This window comes from Lepidochelys olivacea (assembly GCF_965140295.1).
Source record: "Lepidochelys olivacea isolate rLepOli2 genome assembly, chromosome: 2".
In the NCBI taxonomy this organism is placed as follows: Eukaryota; Metazoa; Chordata; order Testudines; family Cheloniidae; genus Lepidochelys; species Lepidochelys olivacea.
In genome coordinates this window covers 234,849,926-234,869,136 of record NC_140412.1, presented here as the reverse complement: position 1 = coordinate 234,869,136, position 19,211 = coordinate 234,849,926, and the positions used below count along the sequence as shown (strand labels likewise).

General features: G+C 42.0%; 1 protein-coding gene across 3 annotated transcripts in view; it reads right to left on the bottom strand.

The window, feature by feature from the left end:
* The window catches only part of ARMC3 (armadillo repeat containing 3), a 111,995-nt gene that overhangs the window by 71,505 nt on the left and 21,279 nt on the right, over positions 1–19,211 (bottom strand). For all 3 annotated transcript variants that reach the window (XM_084618244.1, XM_084618246.1, XM_084618245.1), the window contains exons 6-9: positions 11,496–11,564; positions 10,994–11,169; positions 9,337–9,531; positions 4,817–5,000 (exon numbers count right to left, since the gene is read on the bottom strand). In XM_084618244.1, coding sequence (XP_084474370.1) covers positions 4,817–5,000; positions 9,337–9,531; positions 10,994–11,169; positions 11,496–11,564 — 624 coding nt within the window. The remainder of the gene's footprint in view (positions 1–4,816; positions 5,001–9,336; positions 9,532–10,993; positions 11,170–11,495; positions 11,565–19,211) is intronic.

Sequence of the window (19,211 nt, the reverse complement as noted above, 5' to 3'; positions counted from 1 at the left end):
CACTAGGCATACTACTAATGCAATGAATTTACAAATGTTGCATGTTTAGTACATTTACAGTACAAAAAATTCCCAAAACACAATTGCATACTGTTGATTCTGATTTTCCCCTACACTGTTCCTGGTAATTGCTACTGTTCCACCTTTTCTTCAGCTGAGAAGTTAACTTTAGATCATGAAACTGGCTAGCAGCAACCTATTTAACATCTCCCTCTCTCCCTGGTGCCATGTCTAGGAGCTAATATATTGGACAAAAAGAAAAGGAGGACTTGTGGCACCTTAGAGACTAACCAATTTATTTGAGCATAAGCTTTCATGAGCTACAGCTCACTTCATTGGGTGCATGCAGTGGAAAATACAGTGGGGAGATTTATATACACAGAGAACATGAAACAATGGGAGTTACCATACACACTGTAAGGAGAGTGATCAGGTAAGGTGAGCTATTACCAGCAGGACAGCAGGGTAATAGCTGTTAATAGCTCACCTTACCTGATAATAGCTCACCTTACCTGATCACGCTCGTTACAGTGTGTACGTAGAGGATCTCCCAGTCGATTGCGATCTCCAGCAGTGCAGCGGAGTTGCCGCTAAGACACGCTCCCTGCCTGCCTGGGCCCCACGCCACTCCCGGAAGTGGCCAGTCCGGCCCTGGAGCTCCGGGGCAGAGGGGCAGGGGTCTCCCTCCACACACTGCTCCTGCCTGTAAGCACCATCCCCGCAGCTCCCATTGGCTGGGAACGGGGAGCTGTGACCAATGGGAGCTGCGGGGGTGGTGCTTGCAGAGAGGGCCAGTGCGTGGAGCTACATGCCACCTCCCCACCCCCAGGGCTGCAGGGGCATGTTGGCCCTTTCCATGAGCAGTGTGGGGCCAGGGTATGCAGGGAGCCTGCCTTAGCGGCAGCCATGTACACCACTGACCGGGAGCCACCGGAGGTAAGTGCTGCCTGGCGGAAGGCCGCACCCCAAGCCCCAGCCCTAAACCCCCCTCCCAGAGCCAGCACCCTAAACCAGCCCTGAGTCCTCTCCCAGAGCCAGCACCCCATACCGCCTCCTGCCCCCCAAACTCCCTCCTGCATCCCAAGCTCAAGCCCCAAGCCCCCTCGCAGAGCCAGCCCCAAGCCCTCTCCTAGAGCCAGCACCTCATATCCCCTCCTGCACTCTTACAGTCTGCCCCAGTCCAGAGCCCCCTCCTGCACCCAAACTCCCTCCCAAGGCTTGCACCCCTTACCCGCTCCTGCACCTCAACCCCCTGCCCCAGGCTCAGCCCAGAGCCCCCTCCTACACTGCAAACCCCTCGGCCCCAGCCCAGAGCCTGCAGCCGCTCCCGAACCCCAGCCCCCTACGCCAGTCTGGTGAAAATGAGTGAGGGTGGGGGAGAGCAAATGACGGAGAGAGGTGGGGATGGAGTGAGTGGGGAGGAGCTTTGGGGAAGGGGAGGGGCAGATCCTGGGTTGCCCTTAAATTCAAAAAATGATTTTGGGCATAAAAAGGTTGGAGACCACTGATCTACGCCATATATCATAGTCTGAAGAAGAGACCAAGCCTTTATACTGAGACCATTGATTGCGTTTGTAAAGAAAGGTAACAAGAAGATGCATCATCACTGGCAGTTATATCCAAGGACATAAGATTGTATGATACAGTAATAATTATGAGTAGTTCTTGTCAGCATGTGCTTTAGGAATGTCGTACTGTAGATGTTAAAACAGTAGGACACCAAAATGCAAAAAAAGGTGAGCAAAGGGGGAAGAGAGGTATGTGTTTATATGCAAGAAGTAAATGTGAAAGAAGAAATAAAAATATATTGTAGTAGTAGGAACATAAGTAATCTACCTGGAATGCAGTACATGGAAATCTGTCATAGGACTATGAAAAATGGTGTTTACATTCTTATTGTTCATTTTTTCCCAGAATGTCAAAATGAAATAGCAACACTGGAAAAATACATCATGAAAGTCTTGACACAATCTCCTCCTCTCCAATCTACGGTGCCAATCATCAATGTACAGAACTCTCACTGACATTACACCTGTGGAACTTCCATTGACAAGTGGAGAAAATGAATAGAGATCCATAGTGTGGACTGAAGGGGCAGAGTTGCTCTTTTCATATAGCATTTGCAATAAAAATAATTGTAAATATTCAATTCGTCAATCTAGGGAGGTTATGAGAAGAATTAGATGAGGACACAAGAAAGGAGACCTGAGAGGCAGGGGACGGGAAGGAGAGTTTTTTCTAACTGTATATTAAATTAGATAATATGTTTACAAAATGTACATAAATTAAATGTATAATGCTGCCCTGTGATCTGAAGAAATTGGAGAGGGTAAACAATGCTGCATTCAGACAATCTGAGGCAGGTTGGGGTATCCCCTACAGACAAGGAGCCAGAAGAGCTTCCTTTTTCTCCAACAGGACATGCACGGGATCATGGAGATGGTGCCACAAAGGGTAGAGCAGAGGATGCAGCAATGAGAAAAGATCCTAGAGATGTAACCGTAGCTGGGAAATTGGGGGAGGAGGGGTGGGAAGCCTCCTCTGAGAAGCCCTGGGATGGATGTGGAAATATGATGTCCCATCTGTGGCCAGCTGGGTCATTTTGCCTGGGATTTCCCAATCCAACCACTGAGGCCCAGTGCAGTGCTGGGAAGGCCAGCTCCACCGCAACTTCAGAATACACTGTGCGACCAAACCTTTGGAGGTGGAGCCAGTTCATCAATGGCATGTAATTTTCATGCTGAACCATTCACACACAAAGCTACTGCCCACATGTCATGCTACACTCTCTGGGGTGCACATTCATCTGATCACCAGTGGGAGCAGGCGATAGTTAACGGGGAAACAATAATTGTATGGAGAGATACTGGGATTGCTAGAACTCCACATAGTTAAACTCCATGTAGTGAAACCCCATCAAATGCTCCCAGGGTGTGAAACCTGGGTTAAAGTTCCCAGTGTAAAAGCCTTCACTCTATCTACAGCACAGACTTCCATATAGACCCAGGAAGGTCAGGAGTATTGGTTGTAGATGTGCTAGCAGACATTCCATTTTCTTTGCTGTTGGGGAAGGATATTATGGCTTTTAAGGCAGAATGGGTTAACTGGACCCCTCAGTTAGCTCCCAGCTGCAAGGGACCATGTCAGCCAAAATGCAAAATGGAGCAGGTGACAGAGATAAGTAGGGTTGGGTATCCCTTGCAGGTAACAAAGAAACTGATACTTGAGATAGCAACAAAGAAGGGGGAGCTTCCCTGCCCCCTCCAGTCTGTGACTGCCTGGTGGTCTATGAAAATATAAAGGACCCTGAGCAAAGGGGAGAGGAACTGCTGCTCATCTCAACTCAACTGCGGGGAACAAAAGCAATAATCTTCCTCCTCCCCTCAACAAAGCTGAGTTTAGGCCATCTGGGTTCCGAGGCCTGACCTCCAAGGAGGTGGGATAGACAAAGAAATTTGGCTAGGGGGAGAGAATGTTTATTATGTGCATTATTGAAGTCTCAAGTTATAAAAGGTATTGGCAGACATGCCAGCCAGGGAACAAACTTGTGGGTTCCCCTAGGATGCTAGACAAGCACCCTAATTATACCCACTTCTTTATGGAGGAGATTTGACAGATATTGCAAGCCCATGCAGTATCTTTGGGGACCTTTGTATTACATTTATGAATGGTTTACATAGGATTGTGTTATCCTATAGGAACTGAAACTGTAGGGGGCGATTACTTCTGAGATTGTGAACAACTCCAGAGAAGTTCCACCCCGAGGTGGTTTGTGTATACTAGTTCAAGCTGGGTTTTCCAGAAACTACGAGACAAAGAAAGGGCTTTTGGTATAAAAGTATGAACTTGAACTGACTCAAGGCCTTCATTTTGTTTCAGCAGACAGATAGGACCCTTCTTCATAGGTTGAAACCGCTGCTGGACAGAAGGTCCTGTCTGTTTACTGGGTCAGAAAGAAAGCCCTGTTATTTTAAACTCAGCCTTTTATACTGAAAATCTTTTCTTTGTCTCTTGGTCTCTGGAGACTCAGTTTGAATTAGCATATGCCAGCCTCCCTAGTGGGGGTGGTACCACTCTGGAGGTGATTACAACATGAGGGATTGACCTTACTCACCCCACACTATTTTTCATTCCTAGAGGAGCTGCAGTAACTCTCCACTCTTCTCACCAGAGGTATTTTCATGTATAGACTTATTTAAACAGCATCCTCATGGGCAAAAGTGATGAGTTTGTTCTGCATAATTCTCAACTCAATGGTGAATTAAAAAAACCTGGCTGCAAAAATAGGAACCATGCTATGAATAATTATTAAAAGAGCAGAAAAAAAGCTATCTAATTCCACAGGGATTTATTAATCTGCAGGCCATTTAAAGTCTATTATGTCCCTGCAACAGGAATTTATACCCTAACTTGCCTGACATTTAGATGAGCAGTTGTAGGTTTAAGAGAGGGGACTAGCCCAATTATTGCTATTCAGGTTTATCCACTGCCAATGAGGAATATTTTCTGGCAAACAACGCTTGAGATATCAGGTATCTAAAATCATTAAATAAAAGATAAAGGCCCAAATTTTCAGAGGCCAAGATTCCCTTTTTGGAAGCATTTTATACCCACATATTAGCAGTTTCTATATCTAATTTAGTACCTGTTTGCTATTTTGACCACTAAGATTTGCAACTGCAATTCATTTATGGAATTATTTCTTCTCGGCATGATTAGTAGTCTTATGCTGGGAAGTGACCCTCAGGCTGGCTGAAAATTCACCCCCACAGGATTTCCATAAGAAATTAACACAGAACTTTAAAAAGTAACATACGATCATAAGCTGCTTTAGTAATTGCCTTTGCTGCATTCTTCTGAATATCAGGAATGGTAGACATTTCTGCAAATGAAAGTAGCTTTTTAAGGCCCCCTGTCTGCTGAATTAGTTGCATAGTATCCACATCCTCAAGACAATTTGCCACTACTGCAAGAGCTTCCACATGAAGATCATTAAATTCCTAGTAAGAAAAAATAAAAAGTCTTCTAATGAAGATTAAAATATCTTTAACTTTTCTAGCTTCTAAGATAATTACCATAATTAATTATTGCACATTCTGGTACACAATGAAATCCATTATGCATCTTTTAAAACTATGCTGACAGACTCCACAACCTGTGTTAACATGGAGTCAAGCTTGGTTATAATTATGAAAAAAATGGAAAGACTCCCATTGAGTTCAATGGGCTTTGGATCAGGTCCTTAGAGAGAACCTGATATCTTAAGACTTCAAAGAGCTTTACTATATATTAAGCCTCATGATACTCCCACAAGGGAAATAAGTATCATTATACTCATTTTACAGATGGTTAAAACTGAGGCAGGAGGTGCTCACGTGACTTGTTCCAGATCTCAGAGCCAGAGCCGCTTCTAGGCATAAGCAGACTAAGCAATTACTTAGGATCCCAAGCAGCTCAAGGGGGCCCGCATTCGCTTTTTTATTATGTGATGGGGGTGGGGGGACAATCATTCCTGCTTAGTGCCCCCAGTGGGACAGCATCACCTCTGCCTGGAGCAGTGGAGTATCCAAGTCAGGAATGGAACCTGGAATCACTGGTGTTTAGACTAAATTAAGGGAACAAGATTGGCTCTGAAACTGCACTAGCACTGGACAAAATATAGAAAATGGAAAAGTCACATAAAATTAAGCCATGTGAATTCTTCCACTATTTAAAATCCTTTGAAAAATGTTACAGTAATGTCATTATAAAAAGAGTGTTAACAGAACCAAAATGATAAAACAATAAACACAGCATGAAAACTAGTGATTCTCCCACTCACTCACCAGGTATAGCTGTAAAAAAAAAGAAAAAAAGAAAAAAGATTTTCCAACTACCATTTAGATGTGGTGAGATCTTATTTTTATCTGAATAAGCTGACAGGCTGAAAAACAAAACCAAATGTGCTTCCCAGATGATGGTTAATATGAGAGAAACCCTTCCTTTACTTTATCATCTCTTCGCATATTACTGATCAGTACCACAGCAATGACAAAAACTACCTAGGCTGCTGCTCTTCGGCCCCATTCTGCCATTGGATATGGATAGAGCCCTTTTTAATGTTTTTAATAAAGTAAATACTAATGGAAACTGTGTGATCATGGGAGACTTTAACTTCCCAGATATAGACTGGAGGACGAGTGCTGGTAATAATAATAGGGCTCAGATTTTCCTAGATGCGATAGCTGATGGATTCCTTCAGCAAGTAGTTGCTGAACCAACTAGAGGGGATGCCATTTTAGATTTGGTTTTGCTGAGTAGTGAGGACCTCATAGAAGAAATGGTTGTAGGGGATAATCTTGGCTCAAGTGATCATGAGATAATTCAGTTCAAACTGAACGGAAGGATTAATAAAAATAAATCTGAAGCTAGGGTTTTTGATTTCAAAAGGGCTGACTTTCAAAAATTAAGGAAATTAGTTAGGGAAGTGGATTGGACTGAAGAATTTAAGGATCTAAAGGTAGAGGAGGCCTGGGATTATTTTAAATCAAAGCTGCAGATGCTATCGGAAGACTGCATCCCAAGTAAGGGGAAAAAAATCATAGGCAGGAGTTGTAGACCAAGCTGGATGAGCAAGCATCTCAGAGAGGTGATTAAGAAAAAGCAGAAAGCGTATAGGGAGTGGAAGAAGGGAGGGATCAGCAAGGAAAGCTACCTTATTGAGGTCAGAACATGTAGGGATAAAGTGAGACAGGCTAAAAGTAAAGTAGAGTTGGACTTGCAAAGGGAATTAAAACCAATAGTAAAATGTTCTATAGTCATATAAATAAGAAGAAAACAAAGAAAGAAGAAGTGGGACCGCTAAACACTGAGGATGGAGTGGAGGTCAAGGATAATCTAGGCATGGCCCAATATCTAAACAAATACTTTGCCTCAGTCTTTAATGAGACTAAAGAGGATCTTAGGGATAATGGTAGCATGACAAATGGGAATGAGGATATGGAGGTAGATATCACCATATTTGAGGTAGAAGCGAAACTCAAACAGCTTAATGGGACTAAATCGGGGGGCCCAGATAATCTTCATCCAAGAATATTAAAGGAATTGGCACAAGAAATTGCAAGCCCATTAGCAAGAATTTTTAATGAATCTGTAAACTCAGGGGTTGTACCGTATGATTGGAGAATTGCTAACATAGTTCCTATTTTTAAGAAAGGGAAAAAAAGTGATCCGGGTAATTATAGGCCTGTTAGTTTGACATCTGTAGTATGCAAGGTCTTGGAAAAAATTTTGAAGGAGAAGGTAGTTAAGGACATTGAAGTCAATGGTAAATGGGACAAAATACAACATGGTTTTACAAAAGGTAGATCGTGCCAAACCAACCTGATCTCCTTCTTTGAGATTTTTAGACAAAGGAAACGAAGTGGATCTAATTTACCTAGATTTTAGTAAGGCATTTGATACCGTGCCACATGGGGAATTATTAGTTAAATTGGATAAGACAGGGATCAATAGGAAAATTGAAAGGTGGATAAGGAATTGGTTAAAGGGGAGACTACAATGGGTCCTACTGAAAGGTGAACTGTCAGGCTGGAGGGAGGTTACCAGTGGAGTTCCTCAAGGATCGTTTTTGGGACCAATCTTATTTAATCTTTTTATTACTGACCTTGGCACAAAAAGTGGGAATGTGCTAATAAAGTTTGTGGATGATACAAAGCTGGGAGGTATTGCCAATTTAGAGAAGGACAGGGATACCCTACAGGAGGATCTGGATGACCTTGTAAACTGGAGTAATAGTAATACGATGAAATTTAATAGTGAGAAGTGTAAGGTCATGCATTTAGGGATTAATAACAAGAATTTTAGTTATAAGCGAGGGATGCATCAATTAGAAGTAACAGAGGAGGAAAAGGACCTTGGAGTATTGGTTGATCATAGGATGACTATGAGCTGCCAATGTGATATGGCTGTGAAAAAAGCTAATGCGGTCTTGGGATGCATCAGGTGAGGTATTTCCAGTAGGGAAAGGAGGTTTTAGTACCGTTCTACAAGGCACTGGTGAGACCTCACCTAGAATACTGTGTGCAGTTCTGGTCTCCCATGTTTAAGAAGGATGAATTCAAACTGGAACAGGTACACAGAAGGGCTACTAGGATGATCCGAGGAATGGAAAACTTGTCTTATGAAAGGAGACTCAGGGAGCTCGGCTTGTTTAGCCTAACTAAAAGAAGGTTGAGGGGAGATATGATTGCTCTCTATAAATATATCAGAGGGATAAATACCAGAGAGGGAGAGGAATTATTTAAGCTCAGTACCAATGTGGACACAAGAACAAATGGATATAAACTGGCCACTAAGAAATTTAGACTAGAAATTAGACGAAGGTTTTTAACCATCAGAGGAGTGAAGTTTTGGAATAACCTTCCAAGGGAAGCAGTGGGGGCAAAAGATTTATCTGGCTTTAAGATTAAACTCAATAAGTTTATGGAGGAGATGGTATGATGGGATAACATGGTTTTGATAATTAAATATTCATAAATAGGCCCAATGGCCTGTGATGGGCTATTAGATGGGGTGAGATCTGAGTTACCCAGGAAAGAATTTTCTGTAGTATCTGGCTGATGAATCTTGCCCATATGCTCAGGGTTTAGCTGATCGCCATATTTGGGGTCGGGAAGAAATTTTCCTCTAGGGCAGATTGGAAGAGGCCCTGGAGGCTTTTCGCCTTCCTCTGTAGCATGGGGCACAGGTCACTTGCTGGAGGATTCTCTGCTCCTTGAAGTCTTTAAACTACTATTTGAGGACTTCAATAGCACAGATATAGGTGTGAGGTTTTTTTTGTAGAAGTGGTGGGTGAAATTCTGTGGCCTGCATTGTGCAGGAAGTCAGACTAGATGATCATAATGGTCCCTTCTGACCTAAATATCTATGAATCTATGAATCCTTATGTTGAGTACCTCATTCATGAGTGACCCATTGATTACACATACTACATTCAGTCTTTTCAAGTAAAAAGCAAAGTTCCTTGGAATGAATTATTATTACTTTGGTTACACAAAAAAGGGGCAAAAAATTTATTTTGTTTATACTTTTCAAAGAAACAGCACAAATGAACATTTCTCTGGATTTGGTTTACTCTGTCAACTTGTCAGCTCATTGGTATAATCAAACAGCAATAAAACAACACACACATACTAACAGAATCTGACAAAAAGAATCTTACTCCCCACAACAACAAATTTAAAATAATGAAGTTCATTTCTTTAGTAGGATGCATGGATGAAGACTGGATACAGAATATCTGAAACACACTTTTTCAAGTTTACATTTATAGTTCATATTTCAAATAAACTGTACCTTAGTTTCCAGTATCTTAAAAAGATGATCTAATCCTTGGTTTTCTCTCAGTATTATCCTGGTTTCTCTGTCATTGCTAATTACACCAAAGGTTTTGAGAGCTAACAATTGAACAACTGGATATTCAGATTTCAGCAGTTCCAGTAAGGCAGGAATAGCATTTAGTTCACGAACTGCAGCACGGCTTTGAAAATCCTGCAGCGAAATACCAAACTGAGTAAGTGTAACTGATAGCACAATATAATAGCATGTTGACTCCTGGCTTTACATAAAGAACAAAGAAATTCTGATTTCAAACATATTAATGAGCTAATATTTTGCAACTTTTAATTCTGAAGGTTTCTTTACATTTGGACTGAAAATGGAAATTGAAATAAGTATTCCACAAAACAATATTCAAAACAGTTCAAAGAATTTTGCATTACTAAAGTATTAATTATAATGCCTAGTTATGGTTGAGGAGGCCGAAAATGTTGATGCTTATCTCAGTCCATATGTGGATTTTTTTGGAAAAGTTTGGTGAAATTTAGTTTGCTCATTTCAAGTTATCTCAGTGACAAAAAAGAGACTTTTTCACACTTTGAGGCACTTGCCTGGTTTCCTCTCTTAGGCTTCCATAACTAAAAAACTGGTTTTGGTTGCATCCAATGAAGTGAGCTGTAGCTCACGGAAGCTTATGCTCAAATAAATTGGTTAGTCTCTAAGGTGCCACAAGTCCTCCTTTTCTTTTTGCGAATACAGACTAACACGGCTGTTACTCTGAAACCTGGTTTTGTTTAATATTTCAACCTTTGCATATATATCTAATCTCTAGCTATATCACTCAATGAAGAATGTATACTATACCATATTAAAATAGTAAAGGAATAAAGTAGTTATAATCTGTTTATAATAGCATATTGCACCTGTACAGTGTGTAATTTTCCTTATCAATTTAAGCAAGCACCTGGTGCAATTATCCAGATACACCCTGCAACAAAGTCAGCAAGATAGCAAGAGAGGAGATACAGCAAAATGTGATTCAGAATAAAGACTTGTTCTGATGCACCCAAAAAAGAGAACCACGAATTGAATTCATTACTGAACTGATTTGCCCAGCCTCTGAAAAGAACTACTATACAACTGTACCATTCTTTTGCTAAGCAGCTTATGGGTGACATTAGTGCTGATTGTGAAAGTAGTCAATTACAATACCTTCCTCCCATATGGAAAAAAAACTGCCAACAGTTTTCACCTATATTTAGGAATAAGTTCAAAATTATTGTTGTGGACTTGTTTGCAAGAATAAGGCAAGATGCAATTTTAATCACTCTATTTGTGCAGTTTTGGATAAACAGACATTTCTGTAACCCTTACTATGGGGATAAAGACTTGTCAAATGAAAAAACAAGATTTTTATTTAAACAAATGTTTTTGGGTCTGATTTTGATCTTGCTCACACTGGGGTAAATCAAGAGTACCTGAGTTGAAGTTAAAAGAGCTATAGTAAGGTAAAACTATAGCTGAAACTGAGATGAGACTCATGCCCTTTGAGATTAAGAGATTTTTCAATAAATTGATAAATTCTAGATATTACAGGAATAGAAGTAGATATTTTAAAGTGATTAATCTCTAGAAAAGAAATAAAAATACAATGCTGATCTGTTTCTGTAATTACCTGTACGAGGTGATAGATGCATTCAACAGAGTTCTTCTTAACGTCAGGGTCAGGGCTACTTAGCAATCTGATAAGTGGTTCTAGTCCACCTTGCTCAAATATTTGCACTTTACTGGTATATTCGACTGCCATATGTGCTAGGCAAAGACTAGCAAACTCATGGACAACTATATCTTCTACAGGGTGAAAATAAAATTAGGTTTTGTTCAATAGAATATATGCTCATTCATCCATTGGGTTAAAATATTATTTGAAAGTCAATAAACATTAGCTGTTAATCTTACCTTACTTTGCTATAAACATACTGTTCAATCTACATAACATATCATAATACTCAGTAAATTACTGAATTGTGGCTATAAAAGCACTAGGTCAATCACTTATCTAATGTGTTATGACAAATCATAACTTACAAGAAAGCTTTTTATTAAATTGCCTGATCAGATAGTGAAAGTAAATTACTTTTGACAGTATTTTTACACAAAGGAGCATTGCAGGTTACCTTCTGGTGCCAGCCGAGCGATGACTGAATTTGTGACATCTAGCTCTCTTAATAATTTTCTGACGTCATCTACAATGACAGAAAAATAAATATGAAGATTTTGTGTGGTTAGATGGAAATAATGCAGAGATACAGCTGATGCACAGAATGAAAAGCAAAGTGAAAACTCAATGAGGTTGCTTAATACTACTCCCTGATCCTGAGAAACTGACTTATGCCTGATCTACACTAAAAAATTAGATTGACCTAGCTATGTTGCTTAGGACTGTGAAAATTTTTGTGCCCTGAGCACCATAGTCAGGTCATGCTAACCCCTGGTATAGATGGAGCTAGGTCAACAGAAGACTTCTTCTGCTGACTTAACTACCATCTCTTAGCCCTGGTCTACACTACGAGTTTAGGTCGAATTTAGCAGCATTCGGTCGATTTAACCCTGCACCCGTCCACACGACCAAGCCTGTTTTGTTGACTTAAAGGGCTCCTAAAATAGATTTCTGTACTCCTCCCGGGGGTTTAGTGCTTAAATAGACCTCGGTGGGTCGAATTTGGGGTAGTGTGGACGCACTAATGATACCTTGATACTTTGATACTAATGATACTTGCTAATGATAGGTTTCAGAGTAGCAGCCGTGTTAATCTGTATCTGCGAAAAGAACAGGAGTACTTGTGGCACCTTAGAGACTAACAAATTTATTTGAGCATAAGCTTTCATGGGCTACTGCCCACTTTATCAGGTGCATAGAATGGAACATATAATAAGAAGATATATATACATACAGAGAACATGAAAAGGTGGAAGCTGCCGTACCAACTCTAAGAGACTAATTAATTAAGATGAGCACCAGGTGAGTGACTGTAGAACCTGGCTGGATACAGACACCTTCTTGTTCAAGCGGTATTTGTTGGGTACATAAACTATCCTGAGCCACCCCCGGAGACATGAAAGATGCAACATGGTGTTTTTTGTCACAAAAACTCAAGTTGCCCTGCGTCCCAGTAGTTGCAGACATATCTTTGCTGGAACTTGAGGGCTGAGCTGCACTTTTTGGATAAGGTCCTTCAAAGCAAAGAGCCTGTCAAGAGGGAGATAAGCCCTGCCTGTTACTGAATCCGGAAACATTCCAAAAACAATTGTTGTGTAGGGGGTCAATATTGATTTCTTAAGATTTATCTGCAGACCTAGACTTTGGAATAGTGAAGTTGTTGTTTGAGCTGCTGACCAAACCTCCTGATATGATTGACCCTTGAGGAGCCAGTTGTCGAGGTAGGAAAAAACAGTTATTCCTAAACAACATGGTATGACCACTATGATTTTTAAGAAAGCTCCCTGGGCAGATGACAAGCCAAAGGGTAGGACATTGTACTGGTAATGATTGTGATTGAATGTGAAATGAAGAAATCTTTTGTGGGATGAAACCCTATTAGAAAATAGGCATCTTTGAGATCAAGGCTTGCAAACCAGTTCCCTAATTCCAGGAAGGAAATTATAACTGCTAGGGATGCCATCCTGAATTTCAGATGTCAACATGCTTGTTCAATTGTCTGTCATCTAATAGCGGCCTCCAACCCCCATTATTTCTTGGGTATCAGAAAATATCTTGAATAGAACCCTTTTCCTCTGTATTGAGGTGGGACTGGTTCTATGGCTCCTAGAAGCAATGAGATCTTCTGTGTCAGCAATTGACAGTGAGAGGCAGTCCCTGAAGAGGGATGGGGGTTGGAAGGGCATGATGGAGGTAATTTGGATAGTATAGCCCAAAGTTATGGCCTCTAACACCCATTTGTCTGATGTTATAGTCCCTCATGCTTCCTGAAAAAGACAGAGGAGGTGTCCAAATTGAGGACTGGGGTTGTGTCACACAGCTGGGAAAAACCTGGTCATTTGGTGGTTTGGACTCTCAACCAAACCATCTAAACTGGTGTTTGGACAATGTTGAAGATTGGCATGAAGCAGTCAAGATAGTTCTAGGCTTTTTCTTTCAAAACCTCAACCTCTTACCAGTGGTACTGGTGGCCTACAGAAAGCAAAAAGTTGAGCAGGGTGGGATGTTTGTGCTAACTGAGACCTGCTAAATGTCCTCTCATTTGCAAGCTGCTCTAGAGTTCTTTAGGATATGAAGCGAGTCATTCGCGAAGTCTGCAAAAAGCTTATGGCCATCGAAAGATAAATCTTCCATGCTCAATCGAACCTCTTGTGGAAACTAACAGAATCATAGACTATCAGGGTTGGAAGGGACCTCAGGAGGTCATCTAGTCCAACCCCCTGCTCAAAGCAGGACCAATCCCCAACTAAATCATCCCAGCCAGGACTTTGTCAAGCCTGACCTTGAAAACCTCTAAGGAAGGAGATTCCACCACCTCCCTAGGTAACCCATTCCAGTGCTTCACCAGCCTCCTAATGAAAAAGTTTTTCCTAACATGCAACCTAAACCTCCCCCACTGCAACTTGAGACCATTACTCCTTGTTCTGTCAGCTGGTACCACTGAGAACAGTCTAGATCCAGCCTCTTTGGAACCCCCTTTCAGGTAGTTGAAAGGAACTATCAAATCCCTATCAAATTTTTCCACATCCTTCTTGTAGTGTAGGGCCCAAAACTGGACACAGTACTCCAGATGAGGCCTCACCAATGTCAAATAGAGGGGAATGATCATGCCCCTCAATCTGCTGGCCATGCCCCTACCTATATAGCCCAAAATGCCGTTAGCCTTCTTGGCAACAAGGGCACACTGTTGACTCATATCCAGCTTCTCGTCCACTGTAACCCCTAGGTCCTTTTCTGCAGAACTGCTGCCTAGCTGCTTGGTCCCTAGTCTGTAGCAGTGCATGGGATTCTTCCGTCCTAATGCAGGACTCTGCACTTCTCCTTGTTGAACCGCATCATATTTCTTTTGGCCCAATCCTCCAATTTGTCTAGGTCCCTTTGTATCCTATCCCTACCTTCCAGAGTATCTACCCCTCCTCCCAGTTTAGTGTCAACCTCAAACTTGCTGAGGGTGCAGTCCACGCCATCCTCCAGATCATTAATGAAGATATTGAACAAAACCAGCCCCAGGACCGACCCTTGAGGCACTCCGCTTGATACCGGCTGTCAACTAGATATGGAGACATTGATCATTACCCGTTGAGCTCAACAATCTAGCCAGCTTTCTATCCACCTTATAGTCCATTCATCCAGCCCATACTTCTTTAACTTGCTTGTAAGAATACTGTGGGAGACTGTACCAAAAGCTTTGCTAAAGTCAAGAAATAGCACATCCACTGCTTTCCCCTCATCCACAGAGCCAGTTAAGTCATCATAGAAGGCAATTAGGTTAGTCAGGCATGACTTGTCCTTGGTGAATCCATGCTGACTGTTCCTGATCACTTTCCTCTCCTCTAAGTGCTTCAGAATTGATTTCTTGAGGACCTGCTCCATAATTTTTCTAGGGACTGAGGTGAGGCTGACTGGCCTGTAGTTCCCTGGATCCTCCTCCTTCCCTTTTCTAAAGATGGGCACTACATTAGCCTTTTTCCAGTCTTCCGGGGCCTCCCCTGATCGCCATGAGTTTTCAAAGATAATGGACAATGGTTCTGCAATCACATACACCAACTCCTTTAGCACCCTCGGATGCAGTGCACATCCTCTGTCACTACGTTGCCTCCCTCATTCAGTAAGGGGCCCACACTTTCCTTGACTTTCTTCTTGTTGCTAACATACCTGAAGAAATCCTTCTTGTTACTCTTAACATCTCTTGCTAGCTGCAATTCCAAGTGTGATTTGGCCTTCCTGATTTCACTCCTGCATGCCTGAGCAATATTTTTATACTCCTCCCTGGTCATTTGTCCAGTCTTCTAGTTCTTGTAAGCTTCTTTTCTGTGTTTAAGATCAGCAAGGATTTCACTGTTAAGCAAGCTGACATATTTACTATTCTTTCTACACATTGGGATGGTTTCTTCCTGCAACCTCAATAAGGATTCTTTAAAATACAGCCAGTTCTCCTGGACTCCTTCCCCCTCATGTTATTCTCCCAGGGGATCCTGCCCATCAGTTCCCTGAGGGAGTCAAAGTCTGCTTTTCTGACAACTCAGACAACTGAAGCCAGAAACTCACACCATTGCTACTGAGGTGGAAATAGACCTGGCTGCAGTATACACTACACTGAGTGAAGACTTCAGTGAAGTTTTTGCTAAGCTGATCCTCCTTTATTATGGCTCTGAATTGTTCTTGATGTTCCTGGGGTAAATGGTGAATAGAAGCATTAAGCTTCTGTAGTTCAGGTAGACATATTTTGACATCAGTGCCTGGTGGTTAGCTATCCCATACTGAACATTTCTGGTCCTTATCATAAGAGGTAGCATTTTGGGTATGTTGCCTTCCCCTTTCATTGACTGGATTCATGACTAAAGAATTTGGTGCTGGATAAGAAAATAAAAACTCACAATCTCTGGCCAAGACATAATATTTTTTATCACCCCTCTTGCATGGGGGGGAGGCGTTGTTGTAATTTGCCAGATGAACCTGGCTAGCTCAAGGAGTGCTTCATTAATTGGCATACCACCCATGCTGAGATCATAGAATCACAGAATATTAGGGTTGGAAGAAACCTCAGGAGGGCATCTAGTCCAAGTCCCTGCTCAAAGCAGGACCAACACCAACTAAATCATCCCAGCCAGGGCTTTGTCAAGCCGGGCCTTAAAAACCTCTAAGGATGGAGATTCCACCACCTCCCTAGGTAACCCATTCCAGTGCTTCACCACCCTCCTAGTGAAATAGTGTTTCCTAATATCCAATCTAGACCTCCCCCACTGCAACTTGAGACCCTTGCTGCTTGTTCTGTCATCTGCCACCACTGAGAACAGCCTAGGTCCATCCTCTTTGGAACCCCCCCTTCAGGTAATTGAAGGCTGCTATCAAATCCCTCTTCATTCTTCTCTTCTGCAGACTACACAATCCCAGTTCCCACAGCTTCTCCTCATAAGTCATGGTCTACAACTACTGCCTATGAATTTTTTCCCCTTTCTTGGGATGCAGGCTTCCGATAGCTTCTGCAGCTTTGATTTAAAGTAATCCCAGGCCTCCTCTGCCTTTAGATCCATAAGTGCTTCAGTCCAATCCACTTCCCTAACTAATTTCCTTAATTTTTGAAAATCAGCCCTTTTGAAATCAAAAACCCTAGTTGCAAATTTATTTTTGTTAATCCTTCCGTTCAGTTTGAACTGAATTAGCTCATGATCACTTGAACCAAGATTGTCCCCTACAACCATTTCTTCTATGAGGTCCTCACTACTCAGCAAAACCAAATCTAAAATGGCATCCCCTCTAGTTGGTTCAGCAACTACTTGCTGAAGGAATCCATCAGCTATTGCATCTAGGAAAATCTGAGCCCTATTATTATTACTAGCACTCGTCCTCCAGTCTATATCTGGGAAGTTAAAGTCTCCCATGATCACGCAGTTTCCATTAGTATTTACGTCATTAAAAACATTAAAGAGGGCCCTATCCATATCCAAATTAGATCCTGGCGGTCTATAGCACACCCCAAGCACTATCCCAGGGGAGGCTCTAATAGTTTTCTTCCCCAATGTAATTTTTGCCCAGACGGACTCTGTCTTATCCATTCCATCACTTCTTATTTCTTTACATTCTACCTCATCATTGATATACAATTCTACTCCACCATCTTTCCCTTTATTTCTGTCTTTCCTAAACAGCACATACCCTTCAATACCTGTAGTCCAGTCTATTTCCTTCCCTACTTAGATGAAGTCCATTCCGAGAGAACTGTCCTCTGTCCATGAATGCCTCCCAGTGGCCATACATCCCAAAGCCCTCCTTATAGCACCACTGCCTAAGCCATCTGTTGATAGTCATAATCTTGTCACACCTTTGTTGCCCTTCAGTTTTGGGACCAATCTTTTTATTACTGACCTTGGCACAAAAAGTGGGAGTGTGCTAATAAAGTTTGTGGATGATACAAAGCTGGGAGGTATTGCCAATTTAGAGAAGGACCAGGAAATCATACAGGAAGATTTGGATGACTTTGTAAACTGGAGTAATAGTAATACGATGAAATTTAATAGTGAGAAGTGTAAGGTTATGCATTTAGGGATTAATAACAAGAATTTTAGTTATAAGCTGGGGATGCATTAATTAGAAGTAATGGAGGAGGAAAAGGACCTTGAAGTATTGGTTGATCATAGGATGACTATGAGCCGACAATGTGATATGGCTGTGAAAAAAGCTAATGCAGTCTTGGGATGCATCAGGTGAGGTATTTCCAGTAGAGATAAGGAGGTGTTAGTACCTTTATACAAGGCACTGGTGAGACCTCACCTAGAATACTGTGTGCAGTTCTGGTCTCCCATGTTTAAGAAGGATGAATTCAAACTGGAACAGATACACAGAAGGGCTACTAGGATGAGCCGAGGAATGGAAAACCTGTCTTATGAAAGGAGACTCAAGGAGCTTGGCTTGTTTAGCCTAACTAAAAGAAGGTTGAGGGGAGATATGATTGCTCTCTATAAATATATCAGAGGGATAAATACCAGAGAGGGAGAGGAATTATTTAAGCTCAGTACCAATGTGGACACAAGAACAAATGGATATAAACTGGTCATTGGGAAGTTTAGACTTCAAATTAGATGAAGGTTTCTAATTGTCAGAGGAGTGAAGTTTTGGAATAGCCTTCCAAGGGAAGCAGTGGGGGCAAAAGACCTATCTGGCTTCAAGATTAAGCTCGATAAGTTTATGGAGGAGATGGTATGATGGGATAACATGATTTTGGTAATTAATTGATCTTTAAATATTCATGGTAAATAGGCCCAATGGCCTGTGATGGAATGTGAGATGGGGCGAGATCTGAGTTACTACAGAGAATTCTTTCCTGGGTATCTGGCTGGTGAATCTTGCCCATATGCTCAGGGTTTAGCTGATTGCCATATTTGGGGTCGGGAAGGAATCTTCCTCCACGGCAGATTGGAAGAGGCCCTGGAAGTTTTTCGCCTTCCTCTGTAGCATGGGGCACGGGTCGCTTGCTGGAGGATTCTCTGCTCCATGAACTCTTTAAACCACGATTTGAGGACTTCAATAGCTCAGACATAGGTGAGAGGTTTTTCGCGGGAGTGGGTGGGTGAGATTCTGTGGCCTGCGTTGTGCAGGAGGTCGGACTAGATGATCATAATGGTCCCTTCTGACCTTAGTATCTATGAATCTATGTGCTCCAGCCCCCTAATCATTGTCATTGCTCTCCGCTGGACTCTCTCCAATTTGTCCACATCACTTCTGTAGTGAGGGGACTAAAACTGGATGCAATACTCCAGGTGTGGCCTCACCAGTGCCCAATAGAGGGGAATGATCACTTCCCTCGATCTGCCGACAATGCTCCTGCTAATACATCCCAATATGCCATTGGCTTTCTTGGCAACAAGGGCACACTGCTGACTCATATCCAGCTTCTCGTCCATTGTAATCCCCAGGTCCTTTTCTGCAAAGCTGCTGCTTAGCCAGTCAGTCCCCAGCCTGTAGCGGTGCATGGGATTCTTTCTTCCTAAGTGCAGAACTCTGCACTTGTCCTTGTTGAACCTCATCAGATTTCTTTTGGCCCAATCCTCCAATTTGTCTAGGTCACTCTGGACCCTATCCCTACCCTGCATCGTATCTACCTCTCCCCGCAGCTTAGTGTCATCTGCGAACTTGCTGAGGGTGCAATTAATCCCATCATTCAGATAATTAATAA